This window comes from Hyperolius riggenbachi, chromosome 11, assembly GCF_040937935.1.
Source record: "Hyperolius riggenbachi isolate aHypRig1 chromosome 11, aHypRig1.pri, whole genome shotgun sequence".
NCBI classification, from domain to species: domain Eukaryota; kingdom Metazoa; phylum Chordata; class Amphibia; order Anura; family Hyperoliidae; genus Hyperolius; species Hyperolius riggenbachi.
The window spans coordinates 142,247,863-142,273,423 of NC_090656.1; the positions used below are offsets into that span (position 1 = coordinate 142,247,863).

At 45.1% G+C, this 25,561-nt stretch overlaps 1 protein-coding gene across 2 annotated transcripts in view; it reads left to right on the forward strand.

The window, feature by feature from the left end:
* The window catches only part of LOC137538816 (ribosomal protein S6 kinase alpha-5-like), a 332,016-nt gene that overhangs the window by 99,212 nt on the left and 207,243 nt on the right, over nt 1-25,561 (forward strand). Inside the window, exons 6-9 of one of the 2 annotated variants that reach the window (XM_068261164.1) lie at nt 2,802-2,882; nt 2,992-3,095; nt 3,285-3,429; nt 3,516-3,677. In XM_068261164.1, the coding sequence (XP_068117265.1) occupies nt 2,802-2,882; nt 2,992-3,095; nt 3,285-3,429; nt 3,516-3,677 (492 nt within the window). Of the gene's footprint in view, nt 1-2,801; nt 2,883-2,991; nt 3,114-3,284; nt 3,430-3,515; nt 3,678-25,561 lie in introns of those variants that run through there. The other variant, XM_068261165.1, reaches the window with a different exon arrangement.

The window sequence follows — 25,561 nt, forward strand, 5'->3', positions numbered from 1 at the left end:
AAAATTTCACAACCATGGGGGTTGAATGTGGATTTAGATATTGTTTTATTTCAGATGATTGATGGAGAAAAGTGTTACATTTTGAGTATTAGAATTATTTTTTCACTACACATGTAAGGTTGATAGAGAGGAGGGTAATAGGATGTATTATGTAAGATTGTATGTGTATGGGCAACCAAGATCGCTGTAGACTTCCAGTGTGAGGTTGGTCATAGTGTGACTTGCACACACATATAAAAAATTCTCCCTTCCTTGGAAGGATCACTTGGAGGAAAGTAGTGGGTAGTTATTTTAAAGGGGGTTTATTGCGGGAATGTAGCGATATATAGGCTAGACAATGTGTGTAACAATCTATTCACGGTTGCTATGTCAACGGATTGACCATACCCGTACAAGGTGGGTCTGTTTGAATTTTTGTTAATGCCGCCTCGATTGGGTACGTAGTGTGAGATGTGTCATGGGTAGGTGGGGCAAACGTAGCGGGATCACATGGGTATATGGGAAAACGCGGCTTCATGATAGGCAAACCGCGCGAGAATTCCAGTCTGTCGGCGCGCAGTCCCCTATTGGTCAAGTAGCGTCATGTGGACGCTGAGGATTTATGGGTTATGCAGTTTATGGAAACCTGCAGCGATCTTGCCTCAATTGTTCATATTTTGTAAATATTTGGCCCGGAAGGTGATTTTAAGACCTAGAGTGATATGAAAAGGGATTTTAAAGATAGAAATACTTTGTTTAGTAAGTATCTGAGAAAGGATTGTGAAAGTACTATTTAGGGCGTCTCGCCAGCTCTGTAGCCACAGCCCCTGATGAGTCATTATTGACGAGACCGGTAGGGCGGAGCTACGGCCGGAGAGGGATGAGACGCCAGGAGCTCTGCACGAGTTGATTTTACATATATGCGCATATACAAGGATGTTTGTAAGTGCACTACTTTTACTTTTTAAGAGATACTAAATGTTTTTATGCAATGGAGGCCCTGTTTTGAGTTTCTTTAAGGTGTACAATTGAGCAAGGCAGCCAAAGCCCATCGGAATATATACAAGCTGTATGAGCTGGTCTGTGAGAGGTCAGCAAGGATATCCAGTGAGCGCAGTGTTGTGCTTTTATTGTGGTTGAAGGTGGTTTCTTCACAGAGTGGGTGATTGCATCATAGGCACGCTTCACAGAGGTGTCTCGTGGTTTGAACCCTGAAGGTGTTACACTATATATCTTTATGTTTATTCCCCTATATACATCGCTGTGGGATTTCGAGGATCAATAGCCAATGAAGAGGAGAGTTAGAAGATCGTATATGGCTTCATACATGAGCATTTTGAGCTGTCTGTGATTGGTCAGCAACATAATCTGGTGAGCGCAATTGTCTGCTCAAAAATTGGTGTAGGAGCTGTGTGTTATGCACTGAATACACCATCATGGGAGTCTACAGGACTCAAGGGGCTTGATTCACTAACTGGCGCTAAGTGATCGCGCCGGAGTGAACAGCCGCTTAGTACCCCATAAGTAGGTTTGTGGGCACGAATAGTCCCGCAAAGCTACATTGCGCACAAGACCACCCACATCACGTGCAGCGCGGCGGGACAGTAATAGTGCGCGGTGCGACGATAACGTCGCACCCGCTGCCTTGTAAGTAAACGATGCATCAGGTGCCCTCGATGCGCCGTACAAGGCAGCGGGTGCGACGTTATCATCGCACCGCACACTATTACTGTCCCGCCGCGCTGCGCGCGATGTGGGTGGTCCTGTGGGTGCAAATCACCTCACGCTGTGGTTTGCGCCCATTAACTGTTAAGGCCTCCCAACCGGCTTAGCGCCGGTTAGTGAATCGAGGCCAATGTATATAATTGCAAATGTGCTAATGGGACTTCACTATATGCATTGTTTGTTTTCTCTTTCTTTTTATGAGGATTATTGATGATTATATCGTCTGGATTTTAAAAGATATATTACACTACTGACTGGGACTGAGTAACTATATGTATCCCCTGTGTGTGTGTACTGTACATCGCTTATGTATTAGATTTATAATAAATGAAACATGCAATATTGCAAGCTTACAGTCAAAAGGAATGGGGGGGGGGGCAAGAGTTGGGGTAGCATGCAATATGCATGCCTAGAGGCAGAGTGTTCTTAGGTTATCTAATAAGGAGTACAACTTGTCCAGAGGTTGAAGGGGGGAATGGTCTACAGTATGCTCGTCACAAAAAGTGAGTTTTTGAGGGATCACTTACAGATTTCTAAGGTGGTAGAGTGACTGATGTGTTCTCCAAGGGGAGGAGGGGTGAGGCATGAGGGAAATCTTGTAACTTGAATGCGAGGAGATGATTCCAGAGGAGGACAAAAGACGTGCAGATCTGCGATTTGCAGTTTGGTTGGTATCTGGAGACTAGTGAGGAGATGTACAGAGGAGAGAGATAGTAGAGAGCTTTGTAGGTTAGAGTTAAAAGTTTAAAATGCAACCTCTCGTTAATTGGCAACCTATGAAGAGCTTGACTGAGAGCAGCAGCAGAGGAAGAGCGAGAAAAACAATAAATTAATAGAGCAGCTGAATTCAGTACAGATTGGAGGGGTGCCGGTTTGTTAGTTGGTAGTCCGCAACTCTGTTAGAATAGTCCAATGGATATATTGTAAGAGCATGTACTAACATTTTAGTTTCCCAAGTGGGAGAAGGTTGGATGCGAGATATGTTTTTTGAGTTGGAGATGACAGAAGCTGGTTATGGAGTGAATGTGAGGAATAAATGAGAGGAGTCAAATATTACCCCAAAGCAACGCACTTTTTCCTCTACTTGTTTTACGCAGTGTGAGCGCACATATTCTTTCTGTGGCACAACTGAATATATGGCACCAGAAATAATCAGAGGACATGGAGGTCACGGCAAGGTAAGTTATTAGAAACTAGAAAAGAGAGCTCATGAGAAAAAGATGTATTCTTTTATGTTTAATTACTAGAATGACCTTACTGTTATTTTGTATGCTTCTTTTGATGCAGTCGGTGGACTGGTGGAGTCTAGGAATCCTCATTTATGAACTGCTAACAGGAGCTTCTCCATTCACGTTAGAGGGGGAAAAGAACACACAGAGTGAAGTGTCTAAGTGAGTGAATGCAATTAGGTAAAGTAAAAAAAAAAAATAAAGCAAAAAACAAAACCTAAAGTCATGGGGGTATTGAAAGGAAGCGTTCTATGAAAGGTTTTGAAAGAACTGGACAAATGTATTCTTTGGAGAGTAGGGAACTGTTGGATATGTTACAGTATTGTTACATGAGACCCATTTTTGTGACAGACGGATTCTTAAGATGGAGCCCATGTATTCCTCATCTTTGAGTTTGGAGGCACAAGATCTTCTTCAGAGACTGCTCCTAAAAGATCCAAAGAAAAGACTTGGAGCAGCAGGTGCTTTCCAAATAAAGGAGCACCCCTTCTATAGGGTGAGGAGTCCCCTTCCGATCTTTCACCACTACTATATTAAAGGGTTTGTTCATGCTGTCTGTAATGTCCATTTTCTCTAATATAGGGCCTGGACTGGGAAGCTCTCTCACTTCGCAAAGTAAGTCCTCCATTCCGTCCATCTGTGCGTGGTGAAATGGATGTCAGTAATTTTTCCGATGAATTTACAAGTTTAGACCCTGTGTACTCTCCAGCTGCAACTCCACCTTCTGGAGCACGTATATTCCAGGTCTGTACAAGTCTGAATATGCAGTATTTACTTTTTCTTCCTTAAAGGACGCAAGTCAAGTAAAAAAAAAAGCAGCATAGCAAACAGCAGTGTTACAGCACTACCTTTTAAAGTGTCACTCAAGGCAAATTTTCAAAGTAACCTGTAGGGAAGAAAGCAGATACTCAGCTCCCCATAAGGTCTCCCAGCACTTTCCTTTACTTTCATGGTCTTTTTACTTCTCCACAGGGGCGTTGCTAGGTTCCCAGGAGATCCGGGGCACTTTTGGGCACCAGTGACGGGGACCATGTAAATAATCGTGGTGCAGTGGGTGTGGTCCTGACAGATTGTGGGTGTGGCTTGTTACAACAATCACAAAATTAGACCATATCGGCCTGATGCAGTAAACTGAGGTAAATTTGATATTCACAGGGAGCACACAACAAATGTAGCATTACTAGCGCCGGGGGAGCAAGGCTCATTAACCAATTAGAACAGAACACAGAACATTTATATTACGCTTTTCTCCTGGTGGACTCAAAGCTCCAGAGCTGCAGCCACTAGGACGCGCTCTATAGGCAGTCCTAGGGAGTGTTAGGAAGACTTGCCAAAGGTCTCCTACTGAATAGGTGCAGGCTTATTGAACAGGCAGAGCCGAGATTTGTACCCAGGTCACGTTACCAGGTAAATGCATGCGTTGTTATGGTAATGTACTATGTAATGCATGCTGGGAATACACCATGAGATTTTTTGGAAGATAGATTGTTCGTTGATTTTTGATCATTTTTTTATCGATTTCTCATAAAAGTGAATGGAAATCGATCAGAAAATCAATCGGACAGTAAACCTGCTGAAAAAAACTGTTACTGATCACGCACTATTTGGTGTGCGCAAAACGTTGCACTGTCCATGTACAAAGCACGCTTATCAGGCTATTTTGCACGCGGACGGTGCAACGTTTAACACCTTGCAAATTATTAAGTTAAAAAAGGGGCAAGATACAAGAGGAAGACAATGCTGCATGAATCGCATATTGAAACAAATTGGGCTAACCAGATGAGTGGAATTAAAGGAGTGTGAGCAAATGATTATGTATATTTGTATGTAAATTTTGCCATTTTAACTCATGGGGCTCGATTCAGTAAACCGTGCTAAGTGTTAGCACACCTGTGAAAAGCTCTATATCACGCCTAAAGTTAGTTTAGGCGTGATAAATTCACATCGCACGCAAAGTTCCGCGCGCAAAACATTGCGTGCGCACAGCGCAGTGCGGTGCGTGCGAAACAAAAACGGCGCACCCGATGCGCCTATAAGGTCGCATTGGGTGTGATGTGAATTTAGTAAACGGTGCTAACCCAGTTAGCACCCTAGTTATCACGCCCAAAGTCTTTAGGCGTGCTAACTAGGTTAGCACCGTTTACTGAATCAAGCCCATGATGTAGCAAGATATTGGCAAATTTCTGATACAGTTTTGTGTTGCTTATTTTGTGTGTGATAGCTATAGTAATTCTCCAGAGGCTTCCCACAACCTCCTCCCAACTACCATGGCTACCCGGGACCCTCCTGAAGATTATGACCATGTTCCTCCTCATGCACCCATGCGAGCAGTACAGCCGCGCCTGCATAGTATCGCAGTACAGCCGCGCTAAATGCATAAATAAGGTCACGGTCACAAGCTCTTTCTGGATTTTTTTGGGGGGTCCTTGTGCAGAAATGGTGGGGACCAGGAGGAAAAGGAAAGCTTCTGCAGGATCCAGAGGCTTCCCTCTTCTTAGGTAAGTTTAGTAGAATCTCGTTATAGTTCACTCTGATATAGTAAACCTCAGTCCTCAGGTTCTAGAAAATGAATCTGTATAAATATACAGTGGCTTGCAAAAGTATTCGGCCCCCTTGAAGTTTGCACATTTTGCCATATTACTGCCACAAACATGAATCAATTTTATTGGAATTCCACGTGAAAGACCAATACAACGTGCTGTACACGTGAGAAGTGGAACGAAAATCATACATGATTCCAAACATTTTTTACAAATAAATACCTGCAAACTGGGGTGTGCGTAACTATTCAGCCCCCTTTGGTCTGAGTACAGTCAGTTGCCAGTAGACATTGCCTGATGAGTGCTAATGACTAAATAGCGTGCGCCTGTGTGTAATCTAATGTCAGTACAAATACAGCTGCTCTGTGACGGCCTCAGAGGTTGTCTAAGAGAATATTGGGAGCAACAACACCATGAAGTCCAAAGAACACACCAGACAGGTCAGGGATAAAGTTATTGAGAAATTTAAAGCAGACTTAGGCTACAAAAAGATTTCCAAAGCCTTGAACATCCCACGGAGCACTGTTCAAGCGATCATTCAGAAATGGAAGGAGTATGGCACAACTGTAAACCTACCAAGACAAGGCCATCCAACTAAACTCACAGGCCGAACAAGGAGAGCGCTGATCAGAAATGCAGTCAAGAGGCCCATAGTGACTCTGGACGAGCTGCAGAGATCTACAGTTCAGGTGGGCGAATTTGTCTATAGGACAACTATTAGTCGTGCACTGCACAAAGTTGGCCTTTGTGGAAGAGTGGCAAGAAGCAAGCCATTGTTAACAGAAAAGCATAAGAAGTCCCGTTTGCAGTTTGCCACAAGCCATGTCGGGGACGCAGCAAAAGTGGAAGAAGGTGCTCTGGTCAGATGATACCAAAATGGAATTTTTTGCCCAAAATGCAAAACACTATGTGTGGTGGAAAACTAACCCTACACATTACTCAGAATACACCATCCCCACTGTCAAACATGGTGATGGCAGCATCATGCTCGGGGGCTGCATCTCTTCAGCAGGGACAGGGAAGCTGGTCAGAGTTGATGGGAAGATGGATGGAGCCAAATACAGGGCAATCTTGGAAGAAAACCTCTTGGAGTCTGCAAAAGACTTGAGACTGGGGCGGAGGTTCACCTTCCAGCAGGACAACAACCCTAAACATAAAGCCAGGGCAACAATGGAATGGATTAAAACAAAACATATTCATGTTAGAATGGCCCAGTCAAAGCCCAGTTCTAAATTTAATCGAAAATCTGTGGAAAGATCTGAAAACTGCTGTTCACAAACGCTGTCCATCTAATCTGACTGAGCTGGAGCTGTTTTGCAAAGAAGAATGGGCAAGGATTTCAGTCTCTAGATGTGCACAGCTGGTAGAGAAATACCCTAAAAGACTGGCAGCTGTAATTGCAGCAAAAAAGGTGGTTCTACAAAGTATTGACTCGGGGCTGAATAAATACGCACACCCCACTTTGCAGTTATTTATTTGTAAAAAATGTTTGGAATCATGTATGATTTTCGTTCCACTTCTCACGTGTACACCACTTTGTATTGGTCTTTCACGTGGAATTCCAATAAAATTGATTCATGTTTGTGGCAGTAATGTGACATAATGTGGAAAACTTCAACGGGGCCGAATACTTTTGCAAGCCACTGTACATGTGACCAATTCTGATATAGTGAACCACTTTTCCTGGTCACTTGGAGCTTACTATAAAGGGATTCTACTGCATCTCATTTTTTGCCTGATATTTACCTTGCTACACTTTAAGGAAGGGTTGTAACTGCTTGCTTTGGGCAACTGTTTCACTTTTTTGTTTCATTTTCTTTGCAGCTATATTTGTAAAATCAACTTGATTGTGTTGGGAGCATGGATGCTTTCCTTGTATTGAAGGACATCCATGGCTATAATTACTAGGTAAGATAGCTGTTGATCCAGGGATCTTTTTGTTACTTGGAGTCAGGAAGGGATTTTTTCCCCTTTAAAGGGACTCCGAGCAGTGCAGAAACTATGGAAAGATGCATATCATCATCGTAGGGCGACGATTTAGGGGTCATCAGAAAGAGGAGAAAGAGAGCTTTAAAATGATATCCATCTTCCCATAGTTACCTTGTATTACACAGGGCGACTTTTTCTCAAAGTCAGCAGAATGGAGCTGCTGACTTTAGGAAAAAGTCGCCCTGTGTAATACAAGGTAACTATGGGAAGATGGATATAATTTTAAAGCTCTCTTTCTCCTCTTTCTGATGACCCCTAAATCGTCGCTCTACGCCTTTTAGTTTTCTCTATATTTTCGCAGTCGAAGTCGCGGCAATTTCAATCGCGAAAATAGCAAAAACTAAAAGGTGTAGGGCGGTGCTTTATATATCATTGGAAAGAGGAGAAAGAGAGCTTTAAAATGATATGCATCTTTCCATAGTTTCTGCACTGCTCGGAGTCCCTTTAAGGCTAACTGGCTCAAAGCGTAACTATCAGACATAAAATCAAAAATCAATTCTTTATTTTTATCTGGTTAACAAGTAATAAGGATGCTAACCAGGAAATCAAAAAGTTAAAATTCACTCTTACTTTTCTTGTCCATAAAACATCATTCCCCAGTTTCCCTGTCTCTTATTTGGTACATCTGCTGCACAAAGGAAGTTTCAGGGCATATGCCTGGGTTTTCTCTTTTTCTTCTTTACTTTCCCCTCAGTCATATCTAATGATTGACTGAAGCCTCTTTCCTTCCCGTTTTCCACTCCGACACCTCTGTTCCTCTCTGGTCAATATTTCGCATGCTGAGAAGCTGCAGAGTCACACAACGACAATGTGCTTTCTATTGCAGAGCTGGGTAGGAGTGTCTGAAGACTGGGAGGAGGGCGGCCAATGCAAACACAGACAGAGTAAGGGAGGAAATGTCAAAATTGGCTTCAAGATAGACAGAGTTTAGATGGAAAATCCTAAGAAGGTTCTCTTTTTTTAACACTCAAAAAATCACTAAAATCGGGGGGGGGGGGGGGGGGGGGGGCTGGCGCGCAAGGAAGATGGACGCTTTCTGGTGCAGCTCAGCGAGATCGACTGCCGTTGCCCTGAATTTCTAGCTTCCCAACGGCTCCCCTTCATACCTCTTCCCCCGAAATAGCATCTGCTTACCCCCGTGCACCTATGGTCCGAAGATCGAGAGGATCCAGAGAGTCTTCTCCCAGCTCCTCCGTCAGATCATTTAGGAGGCGCCGCGTCCTCGGCTTCCTCTCACTCAGACACCACAATTGCTTCCCGCTTGCGGCCAAAAAGCAGCAAGTCAGAGCATGCCACTCCGCGCTCCTCTCGCTCCACCGAAGCGGATCTAGAGTGGACGCCGAAAGATGCGCTGATGCTGGATAAATTTAAGGCGCTTCTCCACTGGATACTGTAGCCCACAAAGTAGCCTCTCAACTAAAGAAAGAGATAAGAGAGCTGACAGCAGGCACAGGAGAAATAGAGGATAAAGTGGACAAAATCAACACAATTGTGAACACACACGAGAAGGAGATGGGCGAGATGAAGACAGAGCTGGCAGAGGCAAAACTCCGCCTGGAAGATTTGGAAAACCGCTCTCGTCGCAGTAACATTAGAATTCGCAGGCTCCCGGAGTCCATTTTGGATCTCAATTCCACCGCAACAGCTCTGTTCCAAGAACTGGTGCCTTCCATCCCCATAGAACGCCTGGAATTCAAAAGGATTCACAGAGCGCTGGGTCCTCAGAAACCTAATGGGCCACCTCGAGACATCCTTATTAAATTTACATTCTATCGCACCAAAGAAAAAGTTCTGCAGGCGGCACGAGATAAAGAACCGCTCACCTTCCAAGATTACTCATACCAGATCTATGCAGACCTGGCACCTGCTACCATACTAAAGAGAAAGGCTATGAAGCCCTTTACCTCGGCTCTTCGCTCGCACGGCATCAAATATAAATGGGGATTCCCCTTCAAACTGATTTTTGTGCACTCTAGGAAATCCTATGGAGTGTCCTCTCCGGATGATGCTCAGCGGCTCCTTGAACAGCTTCGCCTTCTCTTACCGGCTGATACCTCCAGCACTTCTAGATCTCCCCCGAAGCAGCCCTCCCAGAGATCACCCTCGCTGCAAGATGAATGGCGACAGGTTCCTACCACCGGAAAGCCGAGATCCAACTTCAGCTCCCAGGCAGGAGTCTCCCCTGGACGCAGCAACCCACCACCGGATTGATTTTTGTCCTGCTTCCCTTCGGTTCCACTCTTCTGTTTTTTGCCGCCTTCCACCGAGGCCTCTCTGATACACAGACCATGCTGAACTTGCCATCTGCCGACACGGTTGGGTAAGACTATGAAAGCTGCTCTTTTTTTCATTTTTTCTCCCCCCCCCACCTCAAATCCTGATCACTTATGGGACATAACCTGACAGGAGCTCCCCAATTCCCATATATTCATTTTGCTATATAGAATGCTCCTGTACGAACAGTACTGCAGGATGTTTGTTATAGTTCATGCACATACTTCTCCCAGTTAACGGACAAGGACTTAGTTTGAGCAATAGCCTCTAGTGAGAACAACTCTTCTTACACTCCTTGTTTATACCTAAGGAACGCCGTGTGTGCCTTGTTGTCGCTGAGAACTCTCAACACTTATTAGTTTCTAGTAATCCCAGTTTATGATGCCCTCGTCTGAGACATACTGTTGCTGTTTGCACATCGGGCACCACTTGTTATCTTCATGGTTAAAACTACTTTGTGAATGTTGCCTCATACCTTCCCTTCCCTCTACCCTCCTCCCCGCACCTGACCAATACCTGCTTATACCCCAGGGAGGGAGAGGAATGCTCAGTGACGGAGGGGCACACTTGGTGTCCACCAAGTGTGCCCCTCCGTCACTGAGCATTCCTCTCCCTCCTTCCTTGATTCCCCCCCCCCCCCCAGTCCTTTTACGATATGTACTATGATAGTAATATAGCATGTGGTTGTTCTATAATACTGTTACCGGCTCTTAATTTGGCTCATTAGGAGCTTCCTGTGTACTGCATGAGCTGCTGCTTGCATACGAGGTGCCATTTATTATACTCATGACCGTATGTCTTTATTAATGTGCCCCTATACCCTCTCTCCCTCCTACCCTTCCCCTATACCTGACCACTATCTACTTATACCCCAGGGACACCATGTGTGCCCCTCCGTCACAGAGCATTCCTCTTCCTCCTTCCCTAATCCCCCCCCCCCCCCCCAGTCCTCCTATGATATGCATTATGATAGTGATATGACACGTGGTTATTCTATAATCAGAAGGTGCTGCTACTTGCATATGAGATGCCATTTACTGTGTTCAGGACTATATGACTCTACTAATGTGCCCTTATACCTTCTTTCCCTCCCACCCTGCCCCCTATACCTGACCACTATTTGCTTATACCCCAGGGACACCATGTGTGCCCCTCCGTCACTGAGCATTCCTCTCCCCCTTCCTTGACCCCCCCCCCGAATCCTTTTAGGTTATGTATTATTGTATTATAATAGTGCTATAGCACGTGATCATTCTATTATTTATATGATTACCAGCTCTTAATTTATTGTATTTATGACTACAGGATTTTACTAATGTGCCCTTATACCCTCTCCCCCTCTTACCCCTTCCCCTATACCTGAACACTATCAGCTTATACCCCAGGGTCACTAGAAGTGCCCCTCCGTCACTGAGCATTCCTCTCCCTCTTCCCCTGGCTGTCCAATATCCATCTATGATATGCACTGGAATACCAATATAATGTGTGGTTAATTCACTATACTATTGTAAGCTCCTAATAATTCCAATAGGAGTGATCTTCATTTTTGTCTGGTTCCATATAAAAATGAATGCTGTGCACTCACTGGTCACATCTTATGCTCTTTACCTCCCTTAAACCCCTCACTATCTCAAAATGTACAGCTTTCTCCCCGCCTAGCAGATTAAGCCTAATACGAGGGTTCTCCCTCGTTATATTTACTTATTACACTCCACCGGGTGGCGCCAAAAGACCACTAATATTTCCCAAGCCTTTTATTTTTCTTTTTTTAGCAACACCTCATCTGCTGATATTTATCCGTTCCTGTTAAAGGCTATATACGCTCCCACTGTTGTTGCGACCACTGAGTGGACTAGTATATCCAATAATACGCCCTTAGCGCCTTCCAGGTATATAGTTTCCTAACCACAAAACCCTTTTTTATCTTTTATTTATTTACTTTTTTTTTTTTTCCCTTTTCCTCTTCCCCTCCCCTCCCCTCCACCCTGACCATAGTCGTTGGGATTCCCTCAACCATTTTAGGTTCTCATTTAGCCAGCAGGGCAGTCGGTCTACACATGCTCTCCCTATGTACCGGTTAGAGCTCACCTCCACCTGGTACTTTGCTCTTCCCAAGCTTGTCTTACTATTGACCTATCTTAGGTCAATCCTTCTAATACCTGTTCTTACTCTTCTCATTCCCTTCTTTTCTCCTCTCTGCTTCTTTCTTTCCTGGGCCTCCCGCCTCATGTTCTCTCACCTCTGGGACAACTTCCAGTGTTTTGGCTCCCCCAATAAATGCTCCAAAGCATTTTCATACTACAAAGCATGTCAGGCAGATGTAGTCTGCTTACAGGAAACCAGATTGGATCAGTCCTCCTGTCCCAGGCACTTAAACCGCCACTTCCCCGTCACTCATTTTGCTTGTGCCCGCACTAAAGTCCTAGGCGTTATCATTGCATTCCGGAAAAATTTCCCGTTCATTTGCACAAAACAAATTGCTGATCCTACGGGCCGATACCTTATTTTAACCGGTTCCATATATGACAGAGAAATTACCTTTGCTTCTTACTATGCGCCTAACGCACACCAGTCCAACTTTTACTCCCACTTCCTCCAAGTCCTAACACAACACGGAACTGGCCAAATAATAATTGCAGGCGACACTAATGTCACCCTCAACCCTAGAATAGATAGACAGAGATCTACTAACCTTGGCCCCTCTCCCGAACCCACCGACCTCCAAGGTATCAAAATCAAAGCAATGCTTGATAAATATGGTTATGTAGACATCTGGAGAGAACTTCACCCTACCACTAAGGACTTTACTTTTTACTCAAATCCCCACGACAGCTTTAGTCGCATTGATCATATATTTACCCAACAGAAATACCTACACCTTGCTCCAGCTGCCAAAATTCCACCACCTGGTCTGACCATTCCCCAATCTAAATCTGCTGCTTACTGTCGTTCCCGCTTAAAAGAGAGTTTCATTGGCATTTAAATGATTCTATGCTTTCCAGAGAGGAAATACTCAACCAATTAAAAGACAAAGTTACGGAGTACTTTGCTGACAACACAGGCTCCGTATCCTCCTCATTGACCTTGTGGGAAGCCCACAAAGCTACCATTCGGGGCTTCCTGATCGGCTTGGCTAGCTCACTTAAACGCCAACGCATCCAAAAGATTACAGACTTAACTAACAAATTTGAGGCGGCTAAACACACTTGGAAACAACATCCTACCCGGATTAATAGAATTATCAAAGACAAACTCCGCACAGAATTAGACTTGCTCCTAATGGATAAAGTAGAGCGGCAATTGCGCTGGCGGAGGCAATTATATTATTACAACGCCAATAAGCCCCTGGCCCTTCTAGCTAAATGCCTTAACAATAAGCCCCTTCACCCTACCACCTTAAAAGTACGCGACGCTTCTGGCCAGGCAACTGCCAATCCCCGCAAAATAGTGGACATCTTTACCACATTCCTATCAGACTTATACACCAACACTACCTCTACTTCTGATAGAGCCATCCATGATTTTCTAGACCAAATAAGTCTGCCAAAACTCACTGAAGACACGGCTGCTACTCTTAGCACACCTATCACCCCTCTGGAAGTTCTTTCTGCAATAAAAACCCACAAGGTCAATAAAACCCCAGGCCCAGATGGATTCACAGCACAATACTATAAAAAGTTGGCAGCCTCATTAGCTCCAACTTTAGCTGATTGTTACAATGAGCTACGCGAGGGTAAACCACCTCCTGGTTCCTTGCTATCTGCCCATATTTCCATGATCCCCAAAACTGAACAGGACTGCCATGCACCCCACCAATTTCGCCCCATTTCCCTTATTAATGTAGACCTCAAGCTGCTGGGGAAAATATTAGCTTTGCGGCTGAACAGAGTTCTGCCAGATCTCATTCATCGCGACCAGGTAGGTTTTGTTCCGGGCCGCCAGGCGGAAGACCACACTAGACGTGCAGTCCTCCTGTCCCACTACTTACATTCCCAAAAAATCCCAAGTGTAGCCTTATCCCTAGACATCTTTAAGGCCTTTGACACCCTCTCATGGAATTATCTCAAACATACTCTAAGCAAATGGGGGCTAGATCCCTACTTTCTGAATTGGATCGGGGGACTGTACTCCGCTCCTACAGCCTCGGTGAGATTCTGGGGCCACACCTCACAAACTTTCCCCATAAAGAGAGGTACTCGCCAGGGCTGTCCCCTCTCCCCTTTACTCTTCATTTTAGCTCTAGAGCCATTCGCCTGTTTTCTACGAGAAAACATTGATATTAGAGGGGTAGAGAGCCGGTCTGGCTCACAAATTACTCATGTTTGCGGACGATGCCCTCTTGTTTCTCACACAACCTCACATCTCCATCCCAAACGCCCTCAAAGCCCTTGAACAATTTGCTCAGGTCTCTGGTTTAAAAATTTATATGGCGAAATCTAAAGCCCTAGGCATCGCCCTTACCCTGCATCTCACTACTCAACTTCGGGAGTCTTGCCCCTTTCAATGGGTTCAATCTATACCTTACCTTGGTATCACTTTAACCCCCAACTATGCCTCCCTCTTCGCGGCCAACTACCCGCCACTACTCAAATCCCTATCTACACTAACGGATAGATGGTCCAGACTCCCGCTCTCTTGGCTAGGAAAGATTAATTCAATCAAGATGACGTTTTTACCTAAGCTTCTCTACTACTTTCGGACCCTCCTTATCAAAGTGCCCCCTCACTACCTACGCACTTTCCAACATAGAATGCAATCTTTTATTTGGTGTCGTAAGCATCTTAGAGTTAATAAATCAACCCTTTTCGCTCATAAACTAGACGGTGGCCTGGGAGTCCCCCAGATTAGCTCTTATTACCGAGCAGCAACTATAACTCAACTAACACGGGTGTTTCAAACTCGTGACACCCCTCTCTGGGTGTTCCTCGAGATCCCAGATAGTGCCCCTATGCTCCCGAGCACCCTCCTTTGGGTACCTCAAAAGATGCTGCCCTCTACCCTTAGCCCCCCCCCATGCTTCATAGCCTCCAAGTTTGGGACTCAATCCGATACTCTTCCCATCTTCTATCCCCCCACCTTCCCCTGCTACCTCTGGTTAACAACCCACTTTTTCTCCCAGGGTATGAGAATCCGGAAGCCTTCCGATGGTGGGTCGATAGCGGCCTCACCAAAGTTATGCATTTTATTAACCCTAGAGGGGTGTACAGTTGGCCAGCCCTACAAGAAAACTTTCAGGTCCCTCCGAGAGAATACTTTCGATTCCTACAAATAAGACACTGGGTACAATCCCTCACTCAAAATAGGGAGCCCCCTTTTGACCCCACCCCATATGAGAATATATGCCTTCACCGCTCTAACGCCAAAGGGCTAATTTTCACAATTTACTCCTTCCTGACCCGTCCAAAACGCCCACTCACCCACGCTTACATTACCAGATGGGAATCCGATCTGTCTGGCATGAGAGACCGAGAGGACTGGCTTAATATATGGAGCAGGATTTCCTGCTGCTCATCGAATCTACACACCATAGAGGCGGCATATAAGGTTATGACTCGCTGGTATCTTGTGCCAGCAAGAATAGCTAAGGTGTTTCCCTCTGCCAGCCCTTTCTGCTTTCGTGGCTGTAGGTCACACGGAGATATGCTCCATACTTGGTGGACCTGCCCCAGGCTCACCAGATTCTGGTGTCAAGTTTACAGGCTACTTTCATCCCTCTTCCATGTCACCATCCCCAAAAACCCTTGGCAAGCTCTCTTGCACGAAAAAATAGATCTGCTAACCTTATCCCAGAACAAACTAGCCTTATTCGTTCTCTCGGCAGCCACAATGACAATTGCTAGCAACTGGAAAAAACCTTCTGTTAACATTAGTGAGGTGAAATCTAGAATCAACTCTTTCATGATCAATGATAAGTTGACCAGTATTTTGAAGGACACTCATAAAAAATTTGAGAAGATTTGGGACCCCTGGATTCAATTAGAACACTCCCTCATGGAGAGTTCCCTGATCAGGAGGCTATGAGTCGGGACGGCCCTCTTTTTTTCTTTTTCTTTCTCTCCTTCTCTTTATCTTTTTCCTTCTTCCTCACATTCTCTTTCTTCTGACTCTCTCTTTTTCACTTAAACCCCTCAGTTGAGCTTATCATAGCAACCTCTCAGTTGCCTGTCTATCGCTGGACGACGGGCGCTGGGGATCACAGTTTTTCCTAGCCTTTGGCTGGGATCACTCCCCCCCCCCCCTCCCACTCATATACTTGCCCCAGATAGCTGGACATGGTCCTCTGGGTCACATCTCTATAAAGTCTCTAATATGCACTACCCCCTAGTTTACATTGTGATTACGTTATCATTCCTTTTATTGTATGATATTTGACCAATGTTACGATTATCACTCTGTTGTTGTTTGACATCTGATCAATGTTACGTTGACTGTTACTATACTACTTGGCCATATTGTTAGCCTTAATGTATCTTTTGAAAATGAAAATTTAATAAAAATTTGGGGAAAAAAAATAAATCACTAAAATCAAATTGTGGACAGTGCAATACATATGTAAGTAGAGCAAGTATTTATCTACTTATACATGTGTTGTTGTTGTTTAATATTATGGCTGACAGCTCCTCTTATTTGTAAGGATTTTTCACCTTCCTTTTGGATCAACTGAGAGAACTGGAGAACAAAATTCCTCATAATGCTTCTGCTGTATGGCCCCTTTTACTGGTGGGAGCTCAGCAGGGCCTGCTGCAGATTGCATTCAGTTTTTCCCCTCCCTACTACTTCATTTGCAAATGTCAGGTGGGGGGAGGATGTGATGGGCTGTCTACAAGGATAAGATCCACCTCCGCATGTGGATCAGAGAAGAAGGTGAGAATAAGACAGGGAAGTGTTCACCATCCTGGATGCGTGTTCCAGCAGCTGGTACACTGAATCACACTGTCCTGCCAATCCATCCACTACTACCAGAGAAATGTAAAAGCTGTGGCTAGTTATCGCCCACCAGCTGTCACTTCTTTTCTGACCCTATGTCAAAAACCTGTGCGGTTCTTGCCTTTTTCATGATTGCTAACTCAGTAAAGGTCCGACCTTTAAAGCTTTGCTATCATAAAAATCCAGCATAGCGGGGTCTGAACCCTCTATAACAGTAATTATAGATTGATGGTATACCTTGAAATGAATAAGAGCACTCAGTATATGATTTTATATAAAAAGAATGTATTTGCTAATACAGCATATATACAAAATATGAACAGTTTAAGTAGCGTTTCCTTCCATTCCATCTCATCATGGCCTTGATAGCCAAGCAATCTTCAATCTTCTAAGCATATTCAAAATGAATATAACAGTTGTGTTATGTAGAAAAAGTTCAAAAGTAGTCTCATCTGCATTGGTAGCTGTGTAAAAACTTAGTAGTAATCTTCTTAAAGAAATAGCATAAAATTAGCTTCCAAAATAACTTCATGCTAACATCTTAACAGAACTTAATGCAGAAAAATTAATAAAGTAAATTACTCAAATATTAAGCATATTACCTCTTCTCTGTCATCTCTTAGCATCTAGAACAGGCATGGGCAAACTCTGCCCTCCAGCTGTTACGGAACTACAAGTCCCACAATGCATTTGCCTTTATGAGTCATGACTGTGGCTGTCAGACTCCTGCAATGCATTGTGGGACTTGTAGTTCCTTAACAGCTGGAGGGCCAAGTTTGCCCATGCCTGATCTAGAACCAAGTGTGGGAATGTAGCTTCTGGCTTGTAGCTGAGTAGGTGTCTTTCAGGAGAGATTCAGTCTGGATGTCTCTGAAAGCTCTCAAAACCACCTATTTGTATACACATGGATCCAATATGGCTGCCTAATTTGGAATTTCCCTAAATCTCTGGCTCTGATTGGCTGAAATTTCCATGCGTAACTCGCTATCTTTGACATTTAAAATAACCATAACAGATTTTTGTTTATAAATTCCTTAATTATCTTAACTATGAGAATTAACGTAATTTGGAATGTTTACACATACTGACATTTTATTAGGACATTGTTGACGCAGTAAATAAAAATTGTCTGCTGGACTTATTTGCCCCAGACATTGGGACTTTCAAACATTAAACAATGTAATTCATGACACATTTCTGATAATGTATCCTTCTGCTAATTCGTTTGGAATGTGTCTTTCCTTTTCCAAAAATACAATTGGTCAGGTTGACGCAGGAAATCTGTGAATAAGTTATTTAATGCTTATCGAAGTATACAGGGTGTCTAATATACTCATTTAAATATAAAGCTTATTATATAATTCTTCTTAAAACAGTTAATCATATAAGATATAATTGCATATTAAACCTAATAATTTAAAATCATTTTCTATATAGTAGTCTTTCTTATGAATAAATAAATGTGATATTTTCCACCGGCAGATGTCACTATTTAATCATTTTTAAATAATAAGCAGTATTAATAATATTAATTTTATAAGACTATGAAACCACCAGGTGGCATAATTTCCTAAATATGGAACAATAGAAAAACCTTGCAAAATTCTTTATTGACATTCCAGAGGCATTCATAGTAAAAACATGACATTATAGTCTTGCTAATATGCGTCTTAAACTTTCACTGGCAGAATCCAGCATTAAAATGTAATTCAAAGTAGTAAATTCTATTACATGTAATTATAGGGCTTAACAATAATTTTTTCTTTCTTTAGAAGGACTGTATTGATTATTTATATTAATATTTATGTGTAATAACAGATCAAATATACATATGATTGCTGCAGTAATGTGATTTTTAAACTTGTTTCTTTCAGTCTTCACACAAAACGTTTATCTATAACCTTGACATTTGAAAAATGCTTGTAACATAAACAAAAATGTTTGAGCTTGTGTAACTAAAATAATCTTATGCGTTTCACTGCCTGGAATATGCTGAGACATCCCAGAGCAATATTTTAAAGAAGTACACCAACTTTACAATGAAATTTTGCATAGAACATTAAAACATACACATATAACAGCTTTTCTTGCAGAAATAAACCACTAGAATTCTGATACCTAGTTGTGGCTGCTCATCATCCACTAGATGTCGCTGCTTGCCAGCCCACATCTGTCACTGTTTATCATCCCTTAGCTTTCACTGCTCCTGAACTGAACCTCCAGTTGTCACTGCTTAAAGCGGATCCGAGATGAAAAACTAACTATAACAAGTAACTTGTCTACATATATTATCTAAAGTTTAGATGGTTTACACAGCAAAGCTAGCTGCAAACAGTTTTAATAGAATATGATTATTTATTCCTGTGATACAATGACAGCAGACATGTTGTTTGTAAACATTACATAGAGGCAGGCTTATCTGTATCTTGACCCATCAGCCTAATTCCCTCTCCTCCTCCCTCCTCCCCTCGGCCTCTGAAATCAATGGCTAGTAACACCTCCCCCTCCTCCTGCCCAGACTGAGCTCCCTTGAGCCCTTGCTACTGCCAAGGCTCTCTGAACCTGTGGGCGTGGCTTATTTAGTTTATAGGGAATTAGAGTATTAAAACAAAAACAAAAAAGTATTTGGCTTGAGGAATGCCCTATAAACAATAGGAAAGGAACACAATTATGCAATGTGTAAAAGTTCACCTCGGATACACTTTAATAGCCCACTAGCTGACACTGCTTCTCAATTCTTAGCTGTTGCTACTCATCGCCCACTAGCTGTTATTGGTCATCACCCGCTAACTATCACTGTTTGTCAACCTTCAGCTGCCATTGCTTGTCAACCATAAGCTATGCAAAACAGAAGTTTGCCTTCTTACAATAAAAGGTATTTCCGATTATTCAGGTTGGAGTGAGCTTTGAGGTTTCCCACAGTTCATCACTGCTGAATATGCAAATTATCTTGCTGTTGTCTCTGATAGCTAAACACACCTCCAGAACTGCTGGAATGCAATGATGCATCAGCTTGTTTATATTACAGAGCCAAACTAATCCAACACGCATACAGACTGTTTTAGATTTGTTGATCCTCATCAGTGCATGGCCTGTATTAATATGGCTCCATGAGGTATGAATTGAAACACCCAGAGTTACAGATTATCCAGCAAGCTCATGGTAAACCAGAATGCCTAGGAGTGTGTAAGGAGCTGAAAGAGTCTAAAAAGCCTCATTACTAAAATGCTATTCAAAACAGAAGTTTGCCTTCTTAAAACAGAAGGTATTTGTGATTATTCAGGTTGGAGAGAGCTTTGAGGTGTCCCACAGTGCATCACTGCTGAATATGCAAATCATCTCTTTGATGTCCCTGATAGCTAAACACATAAGCCACCCATTAGCTGTCACTGACCACTAGAATCAGTTGATCAATACCTGCCTACAACTACAATTTAATGATCACTATATGCCTGCCAATAGAATCTAATTATTGCTACCTGCGTGTGTGATAGATGATACAGGTTACCTTTCCTGGGGCAGCAAATAGGTAAGAAAGGACCCTTTTTTGCATATGCACACCTATGAATATGTACTCAGTCTTTACTCAAGTCAGTGCTGAAGGCTAGGTGCCAACTTGAGAACCTGGGCAGAAGATTGCAGCCTGACTATACAAAAATAACCTAGTTATGTGGAAATTTTGCATGTTACCTTATGTGTTCTGGAGTCCACATAGACAGAATTGGGTAGAAGTATGTGCCAATAACTGTTGTCTTAAGGCGCGTACACACGGCAGACTTTTTAAAACTATGGGTCGCCGGACCCGCCTGTGGGGTGGTTGTTGTGACAAAAGTTTCACGTGAGTACAGGCTGTCGTCAGACTGATAAGACTGATTTTGACTGATCCGCCAAACGGATCAGTCAAAATCAGTCTAATCAGTCTGACGACAGCCTGTACTCACCTGGAAATGTCGTCAGAACGACCACCACACGGGCGGGTCTGACGACCCGTTGTTTGAAATACGCCTTAAGTGAAAAGTTTGCGATTATTGACAGAACTAGACTGGCTGTCTACAATGCAAATAGTATCTGATAGGAGAAAAGTAAACATTCTTTGGATATTCACAATTTTATTTAAATGAAGCACAAGTTCTCATGGAGCCACGTGGTCCATTGATCATTATTGTGTTGTACGTGCAGCTGAATGGGGCCATCCACATGCACAGTAGGGCTTGTGGTTGCAAAGCTGCAATCAGCTACTGGTCAAAAACCAGTTGGCTACGATCTTAAGCCTCTTACGCACGTACAAGGACTGTCACCTTGCAGGGATCGGACTTGATTCCTTGGGGGACAGTGCAGGATCGGTGCTCTACAGATATGATGCTAGCCTATACACGCATTTTGTTTCTATGTAGGAGGGGAGGAGGAAGCGGTGCATGAGGAGAGTCACAGAGCAAGCGTGTGAGTGGGGGAAACTTTGCCCTCGGCTAGTGCTCTGCTGAGTCGATACACCAGGCTTATCACTTCCGACGTACTGAGGGAGAGCGGAGGCCGCTGTACACAGCCTAGACTATCAGCAGAGGTGAGGCATTATATCGGCCGCCTCAACAAAGTTTAAGCTAGCGTGAGTACAAGGTGCGTAAACACGCATCTAATCTTGATTTGCCAAATTTTTCCTCTTACTAGTGGTATGAGAGCCAACACATTTTACACTTTGAACAGTCTATGTTGGTAAGCTCTCATACTACATAGAATTAGTAAACTTGACCAGTCAACATTGGATGTGTGTACAGGCCTTTATTCTGCTAAATTAATAACCATGCCTGAAATTGTCAAGGACAAGGGCGTAGGGCCCGTGGTCGCAGCGGTCGCCTTGGCGACCGGGCCCGGCTCCTGAGGAGGCGGGGGAGGGGCCCGGGGGGCCCATCTCCGTTTGGAGGGCCATGCGCCCGTTAGCGCTGGTAGGAGGGAGCCGCAGCCGCGGGGAGGGCAGCCCGACCTCTTCCTCCCTTCCTCTCCCCGGGGCCCCCCCTCAGATGCAGAGTGAGCGGCTCACGGAAGCGCTATAGGCAGAACTCACCTCCCTGCGTTCCACTCGCCGCTGATCTCCTCTCTGGCTGGCTCTGCATAGATGTTGTTACACACGCAGCTTCCGGCTAAACAGGAAGCTGCGTGTGTAAGCATCTATGCAGAGCCAGCCAGAGAGGAGATCAGCGGCGATTGGAACCAGGGACGGAGGTGAGTTCTGCCTACAGCGCTTCCGTGAGCCGCTCACTCTGCATCTGAGGGGGGGGGGCCGGGGAGAGGAAGGGAGGGAGAGGTCGGGCTGCCCTCCCCGCGGCTGCGCCCCCCCCCCCTCCATTATGGGGACGGGGCACCTACCTTCCTGCCCTATCCTGGGGGGCAGCTACCTAATCTATCCTGGGGGGGGGGGCAGCTACCTAATCTATCCTGGGGGGCAGCTACCTAATCTAACCTAATCCTGGGGGGCAGCTACCTAATCTATCCTGGGGGGCAGCTACCTAATCTATCCTGGGGGGCACCTACCTAATCTAACCTAATCCTGGGGGGCACCTACCTAATCTATCCTGGGGGGCAGCTACCTAATCTAACCTATACTGGGGGGCACCTACCTAATCTAACCTATACTGGGGGGCACCTACCTAATCTATCCTGGGGGGCAGCTACCTAATCTATCCTGGGGGGCAGCTACCTAATCTAACCTAATCCTGGGGGGCAGCTACCTAATCTAACCTATACTGGGGGGCACCTACCTAATCTATCCTGGGGGGCAGCTACCTAATCTAACCTATACTGGGGGGCACCTACCTAATCTATCCTTGGGGGGAAGCTACCTAATCTATCCTGGGGGGCAGCTACCTAATCTAACCTAATCCTGGGGGGCAGCTACCTAATCTAACCTATACTGGGGGGCACCTACCTAATCTATCCTGGGGGGCAGCTACCTAATCTAACCTATACTGGGGGGCACCTACCTAATCTATCCTGGGGGGCAGCTACCTAATCTATCCTGGGGGGCACCTACCTAATCTATCCTGGGGGGCAGCTACCTAATCTATCCTGGGGGCAGCTACCTAATCTAACCTATACTGGGGGGCACCTACCTAATCTAACCTATACTGGGGGGCAGCTACCTATTCTAACCTAATCCTGGGGGGCAGCTATCTAATCTATCCTGGGGGGCACCTACCTATTCTAACCTAATCCTGGGGGGCAGCTACCTAATCTATCCTGGGGGGCACCTACCTATTCTAACCTGGGGGGCACCTACCTAATCTATCCTGGGGGGCACCTACCTAATCTAACCTAATCCTGGGGGGCAGCTATCTAATCTATCCTGGGGGGCACCTACCTATTCTAACCTAATCCTGGGGGGCAGCTACCTAATCTATCCTGGGGGGCACCTACCTAATCTATCCTGGGGGGCACCTACCTATTCTAACCTGGGGGGCACCTACCTAATCTATCCTGGGGGGCACCTACCTATTCTAACCTGGGGAGCACCTACCTAATCTATCCTGGGGGGCACCTACCTAATCTATCCTGGGGGGCACCTACCTATTCTAACCTGGGGGGCACCTACCTAATCTATCCTGGGGGGCAGCTACCTAATCTAACCTAATCCTGGGGGGCAGCTATCTAATCTATCCTGGGGGGCAGCTACCTAATCTATCCTGGGGGGCAGCTACCTAATCTATCCTGGGGGGCAGCTACCTAATCTATCCTGGGGGGCAGCTACCTAATCTATCCTGGGGGGCACCTACCTAATCTAACCTAATCCTGGGGGGCAGCTACCTAATCTAACCTATACTGGGGGGCACCTACCTAATCTATCCTGGGGGGCAGCTACCTAATCTAACCTAATCCTGGGGGGCAGCTACCTAATCTAACCTATACTGGGGGGCACCTACCTAATCTATCCTGGGGGGAAGCTACCTAATCAATCCTGGGGGCAGCTACCTAATCTATCCTGGGGGGCAGCTACCTCATCTATCCTGGGGGGCAGCTACCTAATCTAACCTATACTGGGGGGCACCTACCTAATCTATCCTGGGGGGCACCTACCTAATCTAACCTATACTGGGGGGCAGCTACCTAATCTATCCTGGGGGGCAGCTACCTAATCTAACCTATACTGTGGGGCAGCTACCTAATCTATCCTGGGGGCAGCTACCTAATCTATCCTGGGGGCAGCTACCTAATCTATCCTGGGGGGCAGCTACCTAATCTATCCTGGGGGGCAGCTACCTAATCTAACCTAATCCTGGGGGCAGCTACCTAATCTATCCTGGGGGGCAGCTACCTCATCTAACCTATACTGGGGGGCAGCTACCTCATCTAACCTATACTGGGGGGCAGCTACCTAATCTAACCTATCCTGAGGGGCACCTACCTATCCTATCCTGGGGGGCACCTACCTATCCTATCCTGGGGGGCAGCTACCTAATCTAATCTATCCTGGGGGGCAGCTACCTAATCTAACCTATCCTGGGGGGAAGCTACCTAATCTAACCTATCCTGGGGGGCACCTACCTTATCTAACCTATACTGAGGGCAGCTACCTAATCCAACCTATACTGGGGGGCAGCTACCTAATCTATCCTGGGGGCAGCTACCTAATCTATCCTGGGGGGCAGCTACCTAATCTATCCTGGGGGGCAGCTACCTAATCTATCCTGGGGGGCAGCTACCTAATCTATCCTGGGGGGCAGCTACCTAATCTATCCTGGGGGGCAGCTACCTCATCTAACCTATACTGGGGGGCACCTACCTAATCTATCCTGGGGGCAGCTACCTAATCTATCCTGGGGGGCAGCTACCTAATCTAACCTATACTGGGGGGCAGCTACCTAATCTTACCTATACTAGGGGGCACCGACCTAATCTAATTTATACTGGGGGCACCTACCTATCTAACCTATACTGGGGGCACTTACTTATCTAACCTGTATTGGGGGCACCTAGCTAGCCTATACAGGTGGCAACTAAACTGGCTACCTATATTGGAGGCACCTACCTAACTAACCTATACTGGGGGCACCTACCTATCTAACCTACGCTGGGGGCAACTATTCTGGCTACCTATATTAGAGGCACCCACCTAGCTAACCTGTACTGGGGGCACCTATCTATCTAACTTATACCGGCGGCGCCTGCCTATCTCACCTATACCGGGGGCAACTATACTGGCTTACCTATGCCTGACTACCTATACTGGGGGTACCTATAGCTGGCTATAGGGATTTTGATATGTGTGTGCATCCGTCGGGTGTTGCCGGGGGAGGGGGGGCTGTTGTTGCCGGGGGGGGGGGGGGGCCCCCACATCCAGATTCCGCATCGGGGCCCAGAGGTTTGTAGCTACGCCACTGGTCAAGGAAGTGTGCAGTGATAGAGATAGGAAAGGGTGCCATTTTTGTTTCATTTTATTAAAGTGTGGCTTGCCTTGTTACTCTGTTTATAACGCTGCATACACATGCTAGATTTTCATTGCCTGGAGGCAGAAACAATTGTCCATGATACTTTCAGTCCAGTCCTTTAATATTTGCAGCCAGAAGATGGTGCGTTACAATCAAGACCCCAGACTGTGGCAAGCTCCAAGAATAGAGATGCACATTGAGATGCTAATAATTCCAGCTTGCATGCAAATTGTATACAACTTGGAATGGTACTATCAGAATGATCAGGTAGCCACCTAAAAATGGATGAATGCTGAATTAAATATTTTTGTATAAACATTTTTTCAAAACTATAAAATTGATGAAAAACTATACTTCTGCATTAAAGAGGAACTGTAACGACAAAACGGCCCCTGGGGGGTACTCACCTCGGGTGGGGGAAGCCTCAGGATCCTGATGAGGCTTCCCACGCCGTCCTGCGTCCCACGGGGGTCTCGCTGCA